We start from the raw sequence: 19,609 nt of genomic DNA, 5'->3' as shown, positions 1-19,609 counted from the left end.
AGCATTTTTGCGCTCTTTTGTGGCTGCTTTTGCCCCTTTTTATGCCACTTCTGGGTTTGCAGTGATGCGCGTGTGTGCAGTCATGTGTTCCTTGAACACATGTAAATGAGCAGTTGCCTGCGTATACTAAATAAAATAACATGTTTGCTTTCATATCCCAAATAATACCTTACACATCCTTCTCTTAACATTAGGATGAACAGGCTTAACTCCTTGCCACGAGGATTTGGCTCCTTGCCAGCTCTGGAGGTTCTTGATTTGACTTACAATAACTTAAACGAAAATTCGCTTCCCGGAAACTTCTTCTATCTAAGTAAGAAACCATTTTAATTTATTTTTTTTAAAAAAAATGTGTTAAATCATCCTGAAAAGTTGCTTTGCTTTCTGCAGGTAAAATTTATTTGAGGGAGGTTGAACTCTAAAAAAAGAATATTAGAGATATATGCTTCCTTCTATGAACCGCCTTGAATATTTCTGCATAGCTTGGCAATCTGTACCTTTTGATCTACAGTCACCTGATCTCGGTGGGAGTAAGTGGACAGCTAGGAGTGTTGTATGAGCTACCGCCTTGGTCATATTTTCTTGAATTTTATTCCATTTCATACTGAGCTAAAATGCAGCACCCGCCTGGGACAGTTAAGAAGGTCACCAAGCGAGAGAAGAAATGCAAGCCACCACGTTATAATCTGTTTTCCATGAACAATTACTTTTCAGCCCTGGGTTCAGCCCTTTGGCAAATATAGGGCTTCGTGGCTGCTGATGCCTGCCCTAGACCAGCTAGGCCAGTTAATTCTCCACCACCACCTTTCTACCTGGCAAGATGCCTGCAGCAAATAAGTGAGCCATCCTTTCTTTTTAATCCAGGGGTAGCCCTCCAGATGTTGTTGGGCTCCAACTCCCATCAGACCCAGCCAACACGGTCAAAAGTCAGGGTTGATGGGAGTTGTAGTTGAACAGCTTCTGGACGGCAGCCTGTTGTCTGTCCCTGTTTTAATCCCTCTCATGAGACTCTAACATGGTGCCACACTGGAGCAGAGGTTGGCAGAGGTGCCAACATTGGGGGGCAGGCAAGTCCCAACCTGCATAATCGATCACATGATGCAGCTCACACACTATTGGAATGGCAATACTCATCAACTTTAGGGGGACCAGTCCCCTCAGCCCCTAGAAGTATGCTCCTATGGAGTAGGCAACCTCTGGCCCCCTGGGCCAAATTTGACCCACCGGGCCATTTCTCCTAAACCACGGTCACCTTCTCCACATCATATGTGACACCAGTTGTGGGACAGGCAGAGGCACATCTAGATTGGCAAAAAGCAAGATTAAACATCGGCATCAGCTGCTGTGCAGGGAGCTCACCCCACACCCACCCACGCTCCATGGGGCCAGCTACCTCCCACCCATTAACGTTAGCCCACAGTGGGGAAATAAAGATTTGGCCCATCAGGTCGAAAAGGTTCCCCACCCCTGACACTAGACCTATTGACATTAATGGCCTCTGTGGCGTACATGTTTGATCTACAACTGAATAGTCTGAGCGATGCAATTTTGGTCCAGCTTTGGAAGTTGTGTCTCCATCAGAATCATCTTACCATGGTGAAATGGCTGGTTTTCCTTCTATGTTGGGATGGGTGTGGTGTGTTCTAAGCCATCTGGGAGCCATGAAAAGGTAATTAACTAAAATGAAACCAATTTATCCTTTTACCCCCATCCCCATTTCCCCCAAATTTGCTATCATTTCTTGAAAGGAATAAAGCAGGAATAGCCAAAGCTCACTGGTCCAGGTATCCGCTTTCCATGCAGAAGGTCCCAGGTACAATCCTCTTCTTCTAGGACTGGGAAATGATTCTCTGCCTGAAAACAGGAAAGTAGCTTCGAATCAATATAGGCAGTCCTGAGCTTGGAGGACCCAATGGTTTATGTTGGTATAAATCAGCTTCTTAGGTTCCAGATCTGTACAAAATAAATTCTTGTATTTGCTGTATTTGTACTCCAGCCTGATCTAAAATGACTTCTCAGCTATTCTCTGCAGACATCTAAGAGAGGCAGAGGGTGAAGCCTATCGGGAGCTTTTGAGGGCGGGTTGTAGATGCAAATTTTGATAATGACTAGGAATTGGAAGTTAATAAGCTGTGATGGCTTCTGTCCTGGCAGACTCCTATTGAAACGGTGTGCCGTGGCCTGCCAGAGCCTAATGTTATAGGAATTGTTAATTGTGTCAGTCCTTTTGGATATAGATGTTTTCCTGAGCGGACCCAACAGTACAATAAGCCAGTAAATCTAAGTTTGACCTGCCTGTTATTATAGTGAGCCTTGGGTATGTCAAAGGCTTTTCACCAAGTCGGGGTTATTAATCAAAGCTGACACTTTTTTATTGATCAGGCCTCAAATGGTTTGGGTTGTATGCCACCCTGTTTATATATTGCTGTTTAATTTGCAGCCACCCTGCGTGCACTCTATCTAAGTGACAACGATTTTGAAATCCTGCCACCAGATATTGGGAAGCTCACAAAGTTGCAGATAGTAAGTAATTTATCTAAATTCTTGGAAAAAAATCAATTCGCTTTTGCGGCCCTTGTAAGGGTAGAATCAAGTCAATTTGCAGGGGAGCGGTGGGGGCTTTGAAGAAACCGGCCTCCTATTCTTGGCGTTGCCTATTGTTAATCAGCAGACACTTGTAACTGAATTGGAGGAATTGAATGTTTAGGGTGGGGTGAAGTGTCAGAAAGAAAGAAAGGACTTTGCAGTATAAAATATTTATTTTGGCATAAACATCTGCTTCCTTTCAACTGAGAATTGTTCTGACAACACTGTGTGCCTGTCTGTGTCTCTCCCACTCAACCACCCTCTCTCTCTTTTCCTTAAAGCTTAGCCTAAGGGATAATGACCTGATATCCCTCCCTAAAGAAATTGGTGAACTCACTCAGCTTAAAGAACTTCATATCCAGGGCAACCGCCTTACAGTGCTGCCTCCTGAGCTAGGTAAGACTTGGGCATTGCTGCTGTAAGGATGCTTGAAAGCCTACTTGAACACAGCTCTTCATTTTGGTAACCAAACTTGGCCATTAGCATCTTTAAAACATGTTCATTGCTGTTTCTGTGTTTACCCCCAGCCCCTGCTAAGCACAAACTAGCAAGCCCAGCTAATACTTAAAGAACATTTCTGAGCATGGGAGGCAAAGATTCCTGCCACAACTAAACTTAATATTGTCACACCTGGCAATACAGTGGTGCCCCGCAAGACGAAATTAATTCGTTCCGCAATTTTTGTCGTCTAGCGAATTTTTCGTCTTGCGAATCACGAAATCCCATAGGAATGCATTGAAAATCAATTAATGCGTTCCTATGGTCAAAAAAAGTCGAAACAAAGCCAAATTTGGTACAACAACAGTTTATTAACTGCTCTTTAAAGTCACACATACTGTAAAGAGCAGTTCAAAAATTGAAGGGAAAATAAATTAACTTTATAAACAAAACATGTCTTTGTTTTTAGACAAAGGAAACAAAGCCGCGAGACGTTTTCATCTTGCGAAGCAAGCCCATAGGGAAATTTCGTCTTGCGAGGCAAATCGAAAACGGAAAAACCTTTCGTCTAGCGAGTTTTTTGTCTTGCGAGGCATTCGTCTTGCGAGGTACCACTGTAGTGGCATTTGGTATTGTATTTAATGTGTTATATATAAAGCAACATGTCAACATCATTTGTATGTTTGTTTACAGTATGGCTTTTTCAAACTATTAATTCAGCATAGAATTGTACAGTTGGAAGGGACCTCGGCGGTCATTGAATCCAACCTCTTTGCAATTCAGTAATCTCCCACACAGGGTCCCCCATCCAATATGAAACCATACGGGACCCTGCTTAGCTTAGCAAATGTGCTCGCAGTTTTATTGATGCACCACTAGGAGAACTAATGATAGTCTACATCATTTTGTGCTATACTCTAGGGCTGTGAATGAGTTACTCTCAGCATATGAAACCAAAGGGAAATGCTATAAGTCTTAAAACTTGGGGGGGGGGGTCCAGAAAAATAGGAATAACTGGGCCCACCCCTCCCAGTTTTTCTATTCTCCCCTCTCCCAACCTTTACATCTCTAGTTCCTGGGTGTCTGTCTTTGACACTGCTCCTCAAAATGCAGTTCATGAGATTGTGGTAAGCAGCACTATCCATAGATAAAATTTTAGTAGGTGTTGTCTTTCCCCCCTGAATTTAAAATGTTATGTGCTGCACTGTAAGACACATCATGATTCACCTCAACAACAGAGTTGCAACCAGTCACATAAAGTGACAGGAAACACTAAATTTCTTGACATATATACTCTTGATTTCTCAACGACTGGAGTTGCATTTTAGAAGGTAGAGGAGGGGGGAAGCCAAAACAAAGCAGCAGATTTAATTGCAATATCAGATTACTAATGAGTTGTTGAACGAGCATTCTATGTATTTTGTATTGTTCAGCTTTTTATATTTCCTTTTTCTGTCTTCAAGCTGCCCGCCCCCCCTTTTGTATAGAGGGACTGACAAATGTAATAAGCAGTAGTGGTAATTAATAATACCCCTGGCCCTAGCTCATTCTGGGAGGGGAAATGGCAGTATTTTTAGGGGTCAAAAAAAAAAAAAGCTTGAATGTTTTCTGAGAAAAATAATGTCTCCTGAGAGACATTTCAGCTCAGCTGTACCAAAGTAGTCATAGTTTATTTGGTGGAGGGGGTTGCTTGCATGCTTGTTTCTACACAAATAAATTTTGAACTGAGCAGAATTCACTGTGAACTCCTCCTCCTCAGTCCCCCTTGGAGCAGAGGCTTCCTGCTCTTGTGCAGCTTCCAGTCACTCCAGAAGGGCTTACAAAAGAATACTTCCCCAGTGGATTGGGTCCTGAGGCCAAGTCATCTTTCTCTTTTGGAAGCAAATCACGTGGTCTCAAAGTAATAAAAATGTAATCCTGAAAGTGTAGAGCAAAGCTGAAGAAAATCGTGGCAGGCGTGCTTTTACATATAACCTAACTGTACGTTCTGTTCAGAGGGTTTATCCCTTACTTAGCCTTTAATAAAGTTGGATTCGGAGGTATTTATATCCAAATAAGAAAATAAAATTAATTTCTTTCTTCAGAGTATCAGAAAGAGAGCATGTCCTCTGAGCGGAAATAGAAAAGGACACTTAAACTTTAGCCTTGGTTTCACTTACTGATTTGCAGTATTTTTATCTTGCTCGTCAATGACAGGTGTACAATTTATTCTTGCAAAAAAATTAAAATCCAATATGAATGTAAAATCAAACGCAGGTGAAAGCATTGTGCCCAGGCTCTAAAAAGCGCTATAACGCAAAAAGCTTGGGTAAGGAAGAAAGCTTTTCACCTAATGCTGGAAAGACCACAATGTGGGTGCCAAGTGGGCCTCCTTGAGGAGGGTATTCCACAGCCACTATGCCATGACTGAAAAGGACTCTCCTTAACAGCCATTCACCCCACACAGGCACCTGGAGAAGGGCCTCAGAAAATGATCTTGGGATTAATGCAGGTATATGAGATTACCCTTCAGATAACAGCTGCGAAAGAAATCTATGATAATGCTTGAGGATCTTTTAAGGACAGTGGCATGGAATGGAAGGTGTACGACAGAAAGAGGGGAGAGTATGTAGATAAAATCTGATGAGAGAACAGCATGGCCGGATTCAAATAAACCTTTTGTGCATGCAGCCTGGAAATATATAAGTTCCTGAGTTTTGTCTGATCTGAAAAACTGGTTTCCTGGAATATAAAACCTTCAAACCACGTGTTATGAGTTTAAAATAGTGTGTCTCCAGAATGCCAGGACAGTCCCTTAACTCAGGGTCTTCCTGGCAAGACGCTAATGCCCTGAGGGGATAGAGTCCTGTATCGCCATTTTTGGATCAGCATTCCACAGTCACAGTGTCAAAACAATTTCCTAACTTTCTTGAGCTGCTTGAAGTTTACAACTCAGTTTAGCCAGCAGCCTAGCACTCGGCTCTCATACATGAAACACAAACACCCCCGAGTAAGGTTTCATTCTTTCCCATTTCCCAATTCAACATACTTTTTGTTGAAGTTCTGTTAGTTCATCTGCTTCTTCTCTTGGCCTGCTCTCCCCCCTCCCTTTCCACTCTTCCACTCTCCTAATATCTGCTTTGTTTTAGCTTTTGGTCCCACTATCAGGTAGGAGCAAAAGGGAAAGGCTTGCTTGCATCCCTGCTTACTAAGCTGAGGAGTTTGAATTTGCTCAGTAGAACTTACTCAAGGGCCAAGTCAAGTCTCCACTGACGTTATCCTTACCGCTAAAGAAAAAGGGACAGACAGGTGGAGATGGAATAAAAAGCACTTCCTGTTGAGTAATGATGCTTTTCGTTAAACCCTGTTACCCTTTTAATTACTTAAACATATGTTCCAAATAGTGCAAATCTCTCTTGAAGCAAGATGAGATACTCAGTTTTTTCCTTGGTAAATCAGAGGGTCATTGCAGAGTCATTCATTTCCAGTGACTTTGGCATGTAAATTTGAGTTTTGCAGGATGTAAATTCTAACACATTGCTGACCTCTATCTCTTATTCTTCTGACTCCAGTGTTAATTAGTTAATGCTAGAATGAGCATTTCCTCCCAGCAGATTTTCTCAAGGTTTTCAAGCATTTCCTACAATTATGAGATTGATTTGAAGTCATTTTGGAGGTGAATGTTGCTCAATGAAGGTCTCTACTTACTCAGCTTTTGAGATCCAGCAATGAAAACATTTGTTCGAGAAAGTATTTAATGTACTTTTGTGTGTGTGGAGCTAAACATTCCTTTCCAAAACTCATCTTGACTTCCTTGTGGCCAGGCCACGAGATGCTTGTGCTTTTCCTTCTTCCTTCTCTGCATCCAGATGGGGTCATCTGAATTTTCCTTGCATTGGCCAACCCACATTTGAAAGCTTTACAGTAATAGGCATCTATTCAACATTTGCCCACAACAAGCATTTCGGATGGCCGCAAACCATGTTTACGCTTTGTTCAGGGAGCAAAGGTATCCAAATACAATGCTGCCAAGGTCCTAACACAGCCCCACACTTCGTGCAGGACCTACATTGTTCTGCCATGCCTCTATCAATGTAATAGTCAGTTTCATGTTGGGATGGTATCTAGGGATGATTACGTAACCTGAGAAAGATGCATATTTCATTCAGTTAAATAACTTCCTCTCCTTCCATTCCTACTTCTGGGGCGGGGAGGGGGGGGGAGTGACTCAATATTTTGGTGCCTGAGGAAGAAAATCTAAAGGGTGTCCCTCATCCCCATGATAAGATAGGCTGAAGTTAAGGAACTAGCATTTAGCTGCCCTTTCTTGGCACTGCCTCATTTGCCCGTAATGGCAAGGCTAGAAGCCCTACCCTTCTCCACAAAAGCTGGTCCCCAACCTAGTGCATGATTCCCCCCCAAAAAAAAAAAATGTGTCCAATTTAAATGATTTTATTTTAGTACTTGGTAACTCTGTTGGAAATATGCTTGAGGGGTGAGAAAGCCAAAGTTAAATCTATGTGTGATTTAGTCCTGGCAGTAAGCCTCTCAACCATTTCAAGATTGGAGCGTTCTGCTCTGCACTCCTCTGAATGAGATTTTTGGATCCGACTACCTACACTCTGAGCATTGTGCCAGATTTTTGCAATTCACATGAGTGGCGGCGGGCTGATCGTTCCCTTCTCCCGATGGCAAGGCTTGCAGAATTATAAGCATAAGTGAGTGCTTACGGTTGGGGGCTTTAGAGACAAGTGCCTGTAGGTGTTGTGGTTTTTCTTCTTCCAGGTAATAACATGGCAAATCCAATTTGCAATTGCCGAATAAGCCTCGAAGTAAAATATGATCTTCATAGCAGCATTGGTCAGGGGGTTACTGCTAATCACAGTGCCGGCTTGCTTCCACGGCAGCCTCTGCCTTTAAAACGGCACGTTGAACTGTGCGAATCTGTTGTTTGAGCTCGCCAGCATAGATTTAGACACCCCGGCCTCTCGCTTATTAGGTTCCTCTTTGTCACAGTGCTTAATCCTACTGCCTGATCCTTGTTAGAACAGGAGCGCGGCTGAGGCCTCTAATAAAGGAGGCGGGGTGCGAGGCTGCAAGCCAGGCGCACTCAAGCATGAAGTGCTTAGGGCAATTGCTGCCTGGCTGGCAGAGGGGTGGCGTGCTGGTGCCTGCATGTTATTACGCGAGAGGAGAACAGGCCTTCAGACAGTTGACAGAAGAGGAATGACAAATGGTTCAGAGGGCCCGTCTGAGACGAGCATCCCTCTTTCTCCTTTGCGTGTGTACTAAGGTCATTAGGCTCACCCATTTTCTCCTCCTGGGCTACATTAAGGGTCATGTGGTGCAGTGGTTAAGTGGTTAAGAGCAGTAGACTCGTAATCGGGTTTGATTCCCCGCTCCTCCACATTCAGCTGCTGGGTGACCTTGGGTCAGTCACACTTTGAAGTCTCTCAGCCCCACTCACCTCACAGAGTGTTTGTCGTGGGGGAGGAAGGGAAAGGAGAATGCTAGCTGCTTTGAGACTTCTTCAGGTAGTGATAAGGTGGGATATCAAATCCAAACTCTTCTTCTTCTTCATGTGCTGCACCGAGCATGGAAAATGCACACTGTATGACCAGAGCGAACTACAGCGACTTTGGGGGGCACCTGCTCTCAAGCAGCCCATCCCTCTAGTGCTGCTTAGCTCAGCCACCACGCGCTTCCCCGTATAATGCCTGAACTTCATGTATTGCTGCCACTTGTCGATCCAGCACTAGGGAAGTGAGGTTGTTCTGATAGCTTTGCCAGTATGCAATACAAGGGGGCAACAGAGGCCCAGCCCCCCCTTCTCTCTACATATTATCCACAGCCCTTACTTACCTTATAAAATCTCACATATGGCACGATTCCGCAGAACCTAGACTCGTCTCTCAGCCATGCCCAAATTCACATTAGCTGGGAAAGAGCTTTGTGACATTTTTGCTCACAACAATAGTTCAACCTGGCATTTTAAAGACTCAGAGCTCTATTTGATAGGGTTTTTTTGTTTTGTTTTTTGCTAATTACTTTTGTTTCCCCGCAGTAGTCTGCAACATAGGGCAGGTAACCAAGCCCCACAGGCAGCTCCCCAAGCCTCCCTTCCAGGCCACACACACCCCTCCCCAGATCGCAGCCCTCACAGCCATGCTGTGTGCCTTTTGCCTAGCTGGAATGTGTTTTTGAACTTGCTGGTCTGGATGGAAGAGGAAGAGAGGGATGTGTGTAGAAGCTTCTTGACCAGAATGAAGTCTACCGTACAATGTTCAGAGTCGCATCTGATGCTTTCCCCCTACTTTTGCCTCTGGCCCCTCCCACCAAAGGAAGGTTGTCCATGAGGGAATGTGGCTCTTAGGTAGGCATAGGCAAACTCCCATCATCCCTGACCACTGGTCCTGTTAGCTAGGGATGATGGGAGTTGTAGTCCCAAAGCATCTGGAGGGCCGAGTTTGCCTATGCCTGCTCCTAGGCATAAAAACAAAGATCCCAGCCAATCTAGGTGGGGCTTGAAGTCACGGCTGAGCTGATTGGAGATCATTGGGAGCTCCTGAGTGGAAACAATCCCAGTAGGGTTTGCATCTGGCACCAGATTTAAAAGGAACAACCTGGAGTGCATTTTAAGGTGTCTGGCTGTTCCTTTGCAGCTGTGTCTTTACACACATATGACTTGTGGGCGTGGCTCGAGGAAAATGGCCTCACAGGCCAAATTAAAACTCCTTCCGCATCTGATTAGGTCCATGGGCTGGAGTTTCCCAACACTTATGGATGCAGGATAATATGGAGTAAGCCCCACTGGTGTCAACTCAGTAGGATGTACTTCTGAGTTAAGAGAAATTGGATTTGATTGCACAAATAGTGTCTTATTCAGACTTTCTTGGAAAGAAGTTGACTTCAACTCATTAGGACTCTTTACTTACAGGTAAATATGCTTAGAATCACACTGCACCTTGGTTGAGCCTCTCGCTCGTGGTTCTTTAAATGCTGGAGTTATTTAAATTATCCAAGAAGAGTAAATGCCTGTTCAATCCTTTCAGGTAACTTGGATTTGACCGGTCAAAAGCAAGTCTTCAAAGCAGAGAACAATCCCTGGGTCACCCCTATTGCGGATCAGTTCCAGCTGGGCATTTCTCATGTGTTTGAATATATTCGGTCAGAGACGTACAAATAGTGAGTATTGTGCTTCCGTTTGTCTTCAATAGCTTTTCTCTTTCTCTTTTTCTTTCTTTTTAATGGAGTTGTGGCACAAAGCCCCTGTGATCTTATCAGGGTCAGTTACCTTAATGACTCAACCCACCTGAACCAAAAGTGAAGATGGAGGTGCTCCTATTAAGCCCTTCCTCCCCAGAATGAATAGCATCAGGGACTATGCCACATTTTATCGCCACTGCCCAGTCCTTACCATTTGCCTGCACCTTGGCGTGTGTGTTGGAATGCGCAGCTGAGGTGCATAAAGGGGAGGATTCTGGTGGAGCATCTGTTCCTGTTCACAAAGCTGGTGGCCTGGAGTGCCTAGAGAGCACCTATGCTGCGTCTTAGCTCAGATGAAAGTGTCTTAAGGTACTTTATTTATTTACATTAAGGTACCTAACTGTATGCTGCTTTCTCAGGTGGACTTCACAAAGCAATTTCAGTAATATATTTTTTTTAAATGACATCAATAAAAGTTATATAATAAAACAGGAAAGACAAAAGAAACTCTTGGTCACTGAAGGAACTGCTACTGCTTCTCTCCTCCCTTCAGGGCAAGGCAGTTCCTCAGAAGTGCTTCTGGTGGCAGCAGGAGGGGGCTGCTTAGGTAGGGCAAAACCACTAAGCTAGGTTGCTGTTGCTTATTTGATGGGGATGTTGGCAATGTGGTGCTTTCCAGACACCGTTGGACTACAGCTCCCATCATCCTTGACCATTACCTGAAGCTGATGGGAGTTGTATTCCAACATTATTTGGAGGTCCTTACATAGGCTGCTCCCTGTCATAGACTGGTGGTTATTTGCCCAGACGCCACAAAAGTACGAGGTGCATCTCAGCTTTGCAACAGCTCTGGGGTCGGAAGCGCCATGGCCAAGAAGGTTTTATGCAGAGGGAATTATAGGTGCATAAATTATTGAACCGAGCTTCCACCTTCTGGCTTATGATGCATTTTCAATAAGGTCTTCAGTGCTGAATGAATTACCCACCCATGGATTAGAGGATATATGTCAAATTGCAACTGCCATATGTTAGGAGTTATGATGAAACCATAACGAAATGCCTGGCTACACTGAAAGAGATGGGAATCCAGTAATTTTTCAGCAGCGCAATCATTTTATCAGACAGAAGGATGTAATTACACATAGAGTGTGATAGATCCTTAGGTGGGCAAATGTCTTGGATGGGGTGTAGGTTTGAAAGATGGTCTTGCAAGCCATTCTTGTTCCTGCTGAAGTTCCCTGCTTGCAACCAGTGGCAGCATCTGGAGGGGAAGGGCAGGTTGGAATGTTTCTTTCTGTCTGAGTGAGAAGGCAGCTTTTAATATCAACACTGTACACAAATACCTGGTTATCTTGCTTGCTCTAATAAAGGTGTGCACAGGAGGGGCAATACAACAAATTTATTTTTGGCTGCACACACACTATACCTTTAAAGTACATTCAAGGCACATTCTTTCCCTGGCATTCTGGCATGCCACATTCTGTAGTTCACCCCTCACAGAGTTACAATTCTCAGCAACCCATAGCAAACTTCAGTGCCCAGAATTCTTTGAGCGGTAGGAAGAAACATGCTTCAAACATGTTTTAAAGGTTTAGTGCACACTCAACATTTGTTAATTAACAACATGCATCTGATAAAGTGGCCATATGCTCAAGAATTGAAATTGATTGCCATAAAAAAAGTTTTTTTTCTTTTTAAGCCTACCTACACACTGATACATTTATTTTGACCATAGTATTCTGGTAGTGTCCTAGCAGTGCCTGCGTACCAACATGTTGGTGAGTTTGCAAGGTAGTCCCATGAAGTATTTCTTTTGTTCGGCAGCCTAACAAAGGTGCGCTATGCATTATGCTAGCAGCTACTGACAGGATTGTCAGCAAAGGGAAGCAGCTGCCTTGGGTGGAAGCTATTCAGGAGTGAATAGAGCTCTGTGTGCCATTTGTCCAAGCTGGCATTCCTTAAGTGAGCTTGCTCCTCTCGGGTGCAGTGACACCTTCCAGCAGGACTCAGTTGCTGGTATGGCTGGCTCTTGTGCATGCAATTGGGGGTGGGGCATCATCTTGTCCTTCACCCCAGGCAGCAAAATCTCCTGGGTACCAAAGTCCCATGGTGTGGAAAATTCTACCCCATGATAACCACCCATACAGTAAGCAGGTTTTTAATAAAGTGAGGAGAAACCTCACTGCACACATACCTGTTCAGGAATCCTGGGAAGCTAGGGTGTGGTAAAACTGCCCTCCCCAACTGGCAAGGTATTCGGTACTGTCAAATTACAGTGTCGTTCTGTGCACATCGTGGTAAGTTATTACTTTGTAAATCGTTACCTGTATCCACCTTTGCTTCCGTGTTGCTCCAAGGAGGTACTTGGGATTCTTTGCATGTTTACAGATGTGCAAGCAACAGAACTCCCAAGAGGAGGCATGCACCTTTTGCACCTTCTGTAAACACAAAAAGAAGCTGGACCAGTTGAGCAGAAATTGTTATGCAGTCTCCAGGGTGACTATGGATGTCATGCTAATTGAACCACCCCAGGTATGGGCAAAGGTGGCGTCAGTTACTGAGGCCCAGTTACCTTGCTAGCTTCACTCAACAAGCATATCACAGTCCTTCGGAGAGACCACACCCTATCCTTGCTACTGCCATTTATCTGGGAATGTGACTGCATAAAGATGGCTTTCTCAAATAAGTAGAAACCTGGCTTTCCAGCAGTCAAAATGGTTTGCACATAGAAGTTGCATTATACCAGGTCAGACCTTTGGCCCAGTTAGCTCAGTGTTGACTACATTGAATGTTAGAGGCTCTCCAGCCTTCCATATAGGGATCTCTCCTAGCCCTCCCTGGAGATGCTCAGGATTGAACCTAGGACTTTACCACGGAGAGCTTCCCAAAATTATAGCTCTCTTTGTTATCTTTGTGGGGGGTGTTCCTTTATGCATGTTAATCAGTTTGTTTCCCTACAGAGAAGCATCAAAGCATATAAAGCATAACGACAGCAACTTTATCTAAAAGGCAATATCTACATGGGGGGGGGGAGTGGTTGTGCCCCTAGTCAACTTTTCAAAGTGACCTTTTTTGTTATGTGTATCCTCTGAGGATCTTGTATGTCTAGAATAGTGACAAAGACATGATGGATAGTATGATTTATTGGCTATAATATACTCAGCAACTACACACGGGCACAAATGTTTAGAACAAAACAGCAAATGAAACTCCTATGAAGAATTGCAGTCTGGAAATATCATACAGAATTAGTGTAACATAATTAGTGACTTGATGATGTGGTTAAACCACAATGAGCGAAGAGGTGTGGGCTTCGCTGATAGCACTTAGAAACAGGCGGCAGTTTTCCAAGTATATTCAAAGCATTAATCATGTCCTTCAGATCATTTCTCCATGGTTCATTCTTTTTTCTAAAAAGCAAATTGTTTTAGTGTTCTCATTTGTGATACTTTTTTTTTTAAAGTTGCTACCTGATGATTTCATCTCAGCTAAAGTATTTCCTTTACTTAAATATTTGGCAGAGGGTTGTTGTTTTTAAACAGCTGTTACACCAAATGGATTCGTCTTAACACTTGCTTTGAAATGTGCTGTTTGTATGACCTTGTCATCTGATTTCAGCAGGATTCTTAGAAAATACTTCCAATTTATTACCATTCTAGAATTAACTTCCTCTCCCCATGGGAACTATCAAATGGAGTTAAAAGATCCCTTGACATGATACCTTGTGAATCAGAGTAAATCTCAATCTATATGTTTACATTCAGGAAGTTATCGTGGCAGCAACCCAAGAGTGTAGGACACTGTTAGGCGCCGAGTCTCACATATTCTCATTCTAGCATATATGTTTGCTAGAAATAGCTGTGTTTCTGGGACTCAGTGCTATAAGAACATTTTAAATGCTCCACTCGTGTAGGTCTGCTAGATTATATGGGTAATAACCATATTAGCACTGTGTGTTCCTGGGAGCCAACAGCCCTGCTGCCAATACTTACCTGTGCAATCCAACAATACTTAATAGAATGCTAATAGAATAGCTATAATACAATGGAAACTTCAGAATGGGTCTTTATAACGGATAGGCACCTCTGCTTCCATTATAATCCTAAACATTATTGCCGCTCAGGTCTCAAGTCCATAACAAAGCTTCAGCCCTAGTGTACTGTCAGTAATGAGGATCACAATTCTGATTTAGAATAAGTTCCCAAAGTTTGCCTTAGATTTATCCTTTAACTATGTTTGCACTGGTTTCTCAAGAGCTTAACTCAAGCAAGAAAAGTGTAACTATTTGGAGTATAAATAAAATGAGCACTCAGTCAGTTCTTGTAGGATTTGTATTCATTGGAACGTATTGAGTACTTGTTTAACTCCTTTGTTTAAAAAACAATTAAAGGCTTTCTTCATAAGAAAAACTCACACAAGACTGCATATAGTAACAGATTAAAATGCAACTTCCAGCAATAATGAAACACACACATATATACATACACACACAATCAAAATACAGACTTCTGTAATATCCACATTATATTCAGTTATCAGTTCCTTGGTGCAGTGTTTTCCAACCTGCTGCCCTACAGATGTTGCTGGACTGCACCTGCCCTCAGCCCCAGCCAGACAGCCATGGGCGAAGGCTGTCTTAGTGGTAATATACTATGGGAAATCCTTGGTGAATTCAAATGAATGAGGAAAAAGTATTGTGTGGCCAGAAGCAAACTAAGGCAGAAGAGTTATTGGTGTAGAATACAAAACCTTAGAGCAGGGGTGGGGTGGTTAGAGCATCCCGGGGACCGCCCCCCTTGGTGGGCCATTTTGACAGGTGAGTGGACTCTGCCCACCTGCCAGTCACCTGATGTCACAATGGCATCAAGTGAGCCATTCTTCATTTCTAGCGCAGCAGACTACACTAGGTAGGAAAATCCAAGCCCGGCCAAGCAGATCAGCTGATCCTTGTGAACTTCAAGGTCTGCTTTCTGCAAGGGTTGGTTGTGCTAAAAAGTGCCCTGTGGGGAACTGCATAGTGTAGCCAGTTCTAGCTGGCTTGCTCTTGCCACCAATCAGCTGATTGGCAGTGGCAACAAGCAAGCCCATCTTTCCAGTGCACATTTGAAGGCTCCCAGTTGTGCATTGGCAGCTGTGTCTCCACCTGCCCCTCATCTGGCATGACAACATGATGCTGCATGTGGGGCAACTGGGTGTGGGGGTTTTTTGGGGGGAGGGGGGGAGGCTGCATGGGCCAAAATGTGATGCACACCAGGCCAAATTGGGTCTACATCCTTGCTTTGGAGACCAATCACATTCCTCTGTTGTTTAGTAAGAGCAACGCTAAGTATGCAGGAAAAGTCTTAACCCTTTATAACTTCAAAAATGTTTTGGCTGTTCATTCCAGTTAGGTTATTTACAACTAGGCAGGATGAGTTACTGTGTATGTTGCTGTTTTTTATTTGGGACATAAATTAAAAAGCAGCATTTTTATAATAAAACAGAACGGGCTGCGGTTTCTATTCTCAACACAGTAATATCTTGTTTTATTACATGCTGGTATTTTATGGAGCTCCAGTTTCTTATTTCAAGCTGATATTGTTTAAGGCTTTTGTGTTATCCTTGGCTGTTTTTTACTCTGCTGTTGAGGGCTATCGGGTAGCTGTAGAACTGGCTTTTGCTTTATGGAGAGATTTTATCAAGTTTTTTATCCAGCAAAAAGCTTAAGTGGAAATGATTTCAGTGTAATTTGGACAAGTCACAGTTCAGCGTGGTCCTTATTTTTTATTTTAGGCAATGTATTCCCATTTCAGGGTACTTTTTAAGGCCAAAGGCACAGCGCTGAGAAATAACAGTGGCAGAAATGTTACCCTGAAATTCAGCTGTTTTTTCTTTGGCTTCTGCAACAAAATATTACTTTGGGGAACAGGGAAGCCAGATGGATATCTTTGCAGGAATGTCACCGTGCATTTTGGAATGCATGTAACATTGGTTCCTCATAAGATCTAGAAACTTGTTATGTTAAGTGAAAGCAGAAAATCTCAGAACACTGAATTCTGATTGTGCATGGATATTTTAACGATTGTGGATCTGCTTCACATAATTCTAGAGTTTCTTCAGCCCCAGGCTGAACTCTTTAATTATCTGCAAGTGCTTTTGTGCATGCATTATTTTTATTATAATGATCATTATTATCTTGCTCTTTTCACCCTCCTTCTGCTACATTTAGAGGCTCACTCCAGGAATTCTGCTGGATTTTAGGAACAGCTTGTTGGGCAGCAATGTAGGAGGCAGAAAGGGATCTTGAATAAGCAGAGCTCTCCATGTAACCCGTTGGATTGCAAGCACATGCTGCAATTTATCTTCAGCAAAGAAACTTGACATGATTCGGTTTTCGGCAGAGAACTTCATGGTCTAAAAATAACCCTCTCCCCAACCCCCACCGCCAACCCTGACTTGATTTCTAACTAACTTCTGAATGTCGTTTTCATTACAGCGTTTCCTTACAATCCTAGAACGGGATTAAGCTTAATGTTGGTTTTAAGCAGGGGGAAGGTATGCAAAGCTTAACAGTGATGAGCATGAATAGAAACTGGATTGAACAAACGGATGCAAAATAATATTGCCAAATGAACCTCTTGTGTTTTATGGATGATCTAATACATGTTTGGCAGTAATTTCGCCCTTAACACATGAATTCCTGACAGTTTCAATTCCTCAGACTTACTAATCAATGGAGTCTGCTCCAGAGCAATTTTATGGGACTTACCTAGTCATCAAAAATTTATTATCAGATAAATCAAAGAAACAAGTAGCATCTTAATAGAGGAACAAAGTGGTCTGTAAAGGATCGTTTAGGACTGTGTTTCAGGCAGTCATATATTGTATTTACTGTTGCCATTGGAGGCTTTATTTATACATTCTTGAAAATGTTCACAGTAGCAAAACAAGTTTGTTTGGCAAGTTCTGTGAAATCCAATCCAGTGTGCAGGCAGAGTCCAATGGCACTTGAAGTTCCTAGAGGTGTCAGGTGGGAATATTCTGTGTGGCCAGTGGCTCCCAAACCTTTTCACCCCACAGACCTCTTAAAAAATTGCTGCAGGTATGGGTGGGTGGCTTAATGGTTTTTCTGACTGTTGTAGCAATTCTAACACGCTGTGCTAGGTGCTGTATGATTTTTAATTGTATTCTTATTGCTTCTTTTATTTCATACATACTGTATTTTATTGTATTACAGTTAGAATGTATGCAAGCTGCAATCCAATAAAAAAATAGGAAATTTTAAAAAAGCAATGTATATACAATTAGAAATCAATATTCATTTTTAGTACGATGGATTCTTCTGTGATCAGCCCCAGATCTGTGGATACAGCATGAACCATGTGAATGAAGCTTGCGGACCACAGTTTGGGAACCTCTGATCTATGCAGCCAATTACTCAGCGCTGAACTGCGTGCAAGGAAAGTCCTACTTACGTAAAGCTCCATTTGTGTATCTTGAGTACCACCAAGCTTTGCATCCTAGTAGTCTACCTCTTAGAGATGGATCTTGCTAAATTGGTTTCTGAATCGGGGCAGAAAAAATTCAGAAGTTTCCCCACCCCATCCTTTATTTTTCCATTGAAGCTTATTTGTTTCCTAATTTTATTATTAACAGTGAATTGCAAGCTTGGCATTTTCAAAGTTTTTAGCTTTGTTTACTAAATACAAGTAAAATAAGCATGCTGAATCACACCACTCTCTAGGGCATCAGAACATTTTCTGATGCAAACTGAAAATCAGGAGATTTAGTAGGAATCTTTTCCTCTAGCCCAATGTGAGCTGAATTGCCCTGTTGGTATGTGGTGGGGTAAAGGTTTAATAAATACAAACTGTGGAGAGGCGGGTTTGGTACAGCTACAGTGTTGGCTTTGGATTCAGATGCCGCTCAGCCAGAAAGCTTTGCCATGTGGAATTGTTAGGATAAAACTGTAAAATAAAAGAACTAGTGATGGTGCCTCACACTGTAACTGAGGGCTTGCAGTGGCCGTTTCAAAAGTACCCCACCAACCAGCCTATTCTGAGCTGAGCGTGCTGCTCCTGAAGTTTAGCCCCAGCTTGTACAGTGGTACCTCGGGTTACATACGCTTCAGGTTACAGACTCCGCTAACCCAGAAATACTACCTCGGGTTAAGAACTTTGCTTCAGGATGAGAACAGAAATCGTGCTCTGGCAGCGTGGCAGCAGCAGGAGGCCCCATCAGCTAAAGTCGTGCTTTAGGTTAAGAACAGTTTCAGGTTAAGCACAGACCTCCAGAACGAATTAAGTACTAACCCGAGGTACCACTGTAATGACTACATCCTGGTGCCAGCAGTATTCATGCCAGCCAGCACTCCCTACTACCAGTCCTCCATCAAACATAACTTTGTGTAAAAGGGGAGCATGCAGCACCAGCAGCAGAGGTCTGTTTTTTTCAAAGGTCAAAACAGAGCATTCATGGCTCCTAGGGAGCCTGGGCAAATGGCCTTCCCAAGGCCTCCTAGCACAATGGATTGAGCAAGAGTCATTGGGAACTCCCATTTCCCAGGCTTCCTGGGAGCAATGGAAATACTTCACAGGCATTCAGACCATCCAAATGGGGCTTCTACTGTGACCGCAACCCCTGCATTGATGCTTCCAGAACTTCCTGCCACCTCTCTCTCCAGTGGGTACACTTCCCACAGTGAAATCGTTGGTAAGCAAATTTCCTGTGCTTAGACAATCAGACACTGGAGCATAAGGTTCTTGTCTGGTATTTTCCCTGGCATGTTTTCCTATGAGGAGGGAATCCTTGTTTGTTTGTTGTTTGGAACAGCCTTCAGTTACTGGAGCAATAGTATATTCCAGAAACCATCTTAATCTCTCCTCTGCTATTTGCGATAACAAAGCCAGAAAAATGCTTAAGAATTTTGTGGGGCTTTATATTTTCATGGTTGTTCCACATTCAGAAATGGTAGGAAGTGCCCCTGGGGTGGGGAGAGGAGGGGGCTTTGTGGCCCGATGGTTATTATTGCTGCACATTTCGTAATGTTGAGACTTCCTGGATCACTATTTAGCTCGAACCCATTCTATATGTACTGCAGAGGCCAGGCCTGGAATGTGAATACTCGCTGGTTTTCCTGTTCAGTCGGTGTTCATACAGCTATTTATTTAGATTTCTTCATTGTCCTGGTGGTTCTTTTCTCTTGCTATACCTCCTGAGCAATCCAGTAATTCCCTTCCATTTTACTCTGTCCTGGGAATAAGTGGGAATTGAGATATCAATAGGCAATGCATTTTGGCATTATAGAATACAACAGTGGTGTTTTTTTTAAAAAAACACCACACACACGCATAAATGGGTATTACAAATAAATCTGTAACATGTATAAATAAATAGATATTCATGGATAAAATATAGTGGT

At 43.1% G+C, this 19,609-nt stretch overlaps 1 protein-coding gene across 1 annotated transcript in view; it reads left to right on the top strand.

Moving 5' to 3' along the window:
* Positions 1-19,609, top strand: part of RSU1 (Ras suppressor protein 1) — a 64,453-nt gene that overhangs the window by 21,117 nt on the left and 23,727 nt on the right. Inside the window, exons 5-8 of the mRNA XM_081163295.1 lie at positions 195-313; positions 2,441-2,523; positions 2,868-2,982; positions 10,056-10,188. Coding sequence (XP_081019421.1) covers positions 195-313; positions 2,441-2,523; positions 2,868-2,982; positions 10,056-10,188 — 450 coding nt within the window. The remainder of the gene's footprint in view (positions 1-194; positions 314-2,440; positions 2,524-2,867; positions 2,983-10,055; positions 10,189-19,609) is intronic.

This window comes from Podarcis bocagei, assembly GCF_964188305.1.
Source record: "Podarcis bocagei genome assembly, chromosome: 12".
NCBI classification, from domain to species: Eukaryota; Metazoa; Chordata; class Lepidosauria; order Squamata; family Lacertidae; genus Podarcis; species Podarcis bocagei.
The sequence above is the reverse complement of the archived record's forward strand: the minus strand, read 5'-3'. Positions and strand labels throughout refer to the sequence as shown.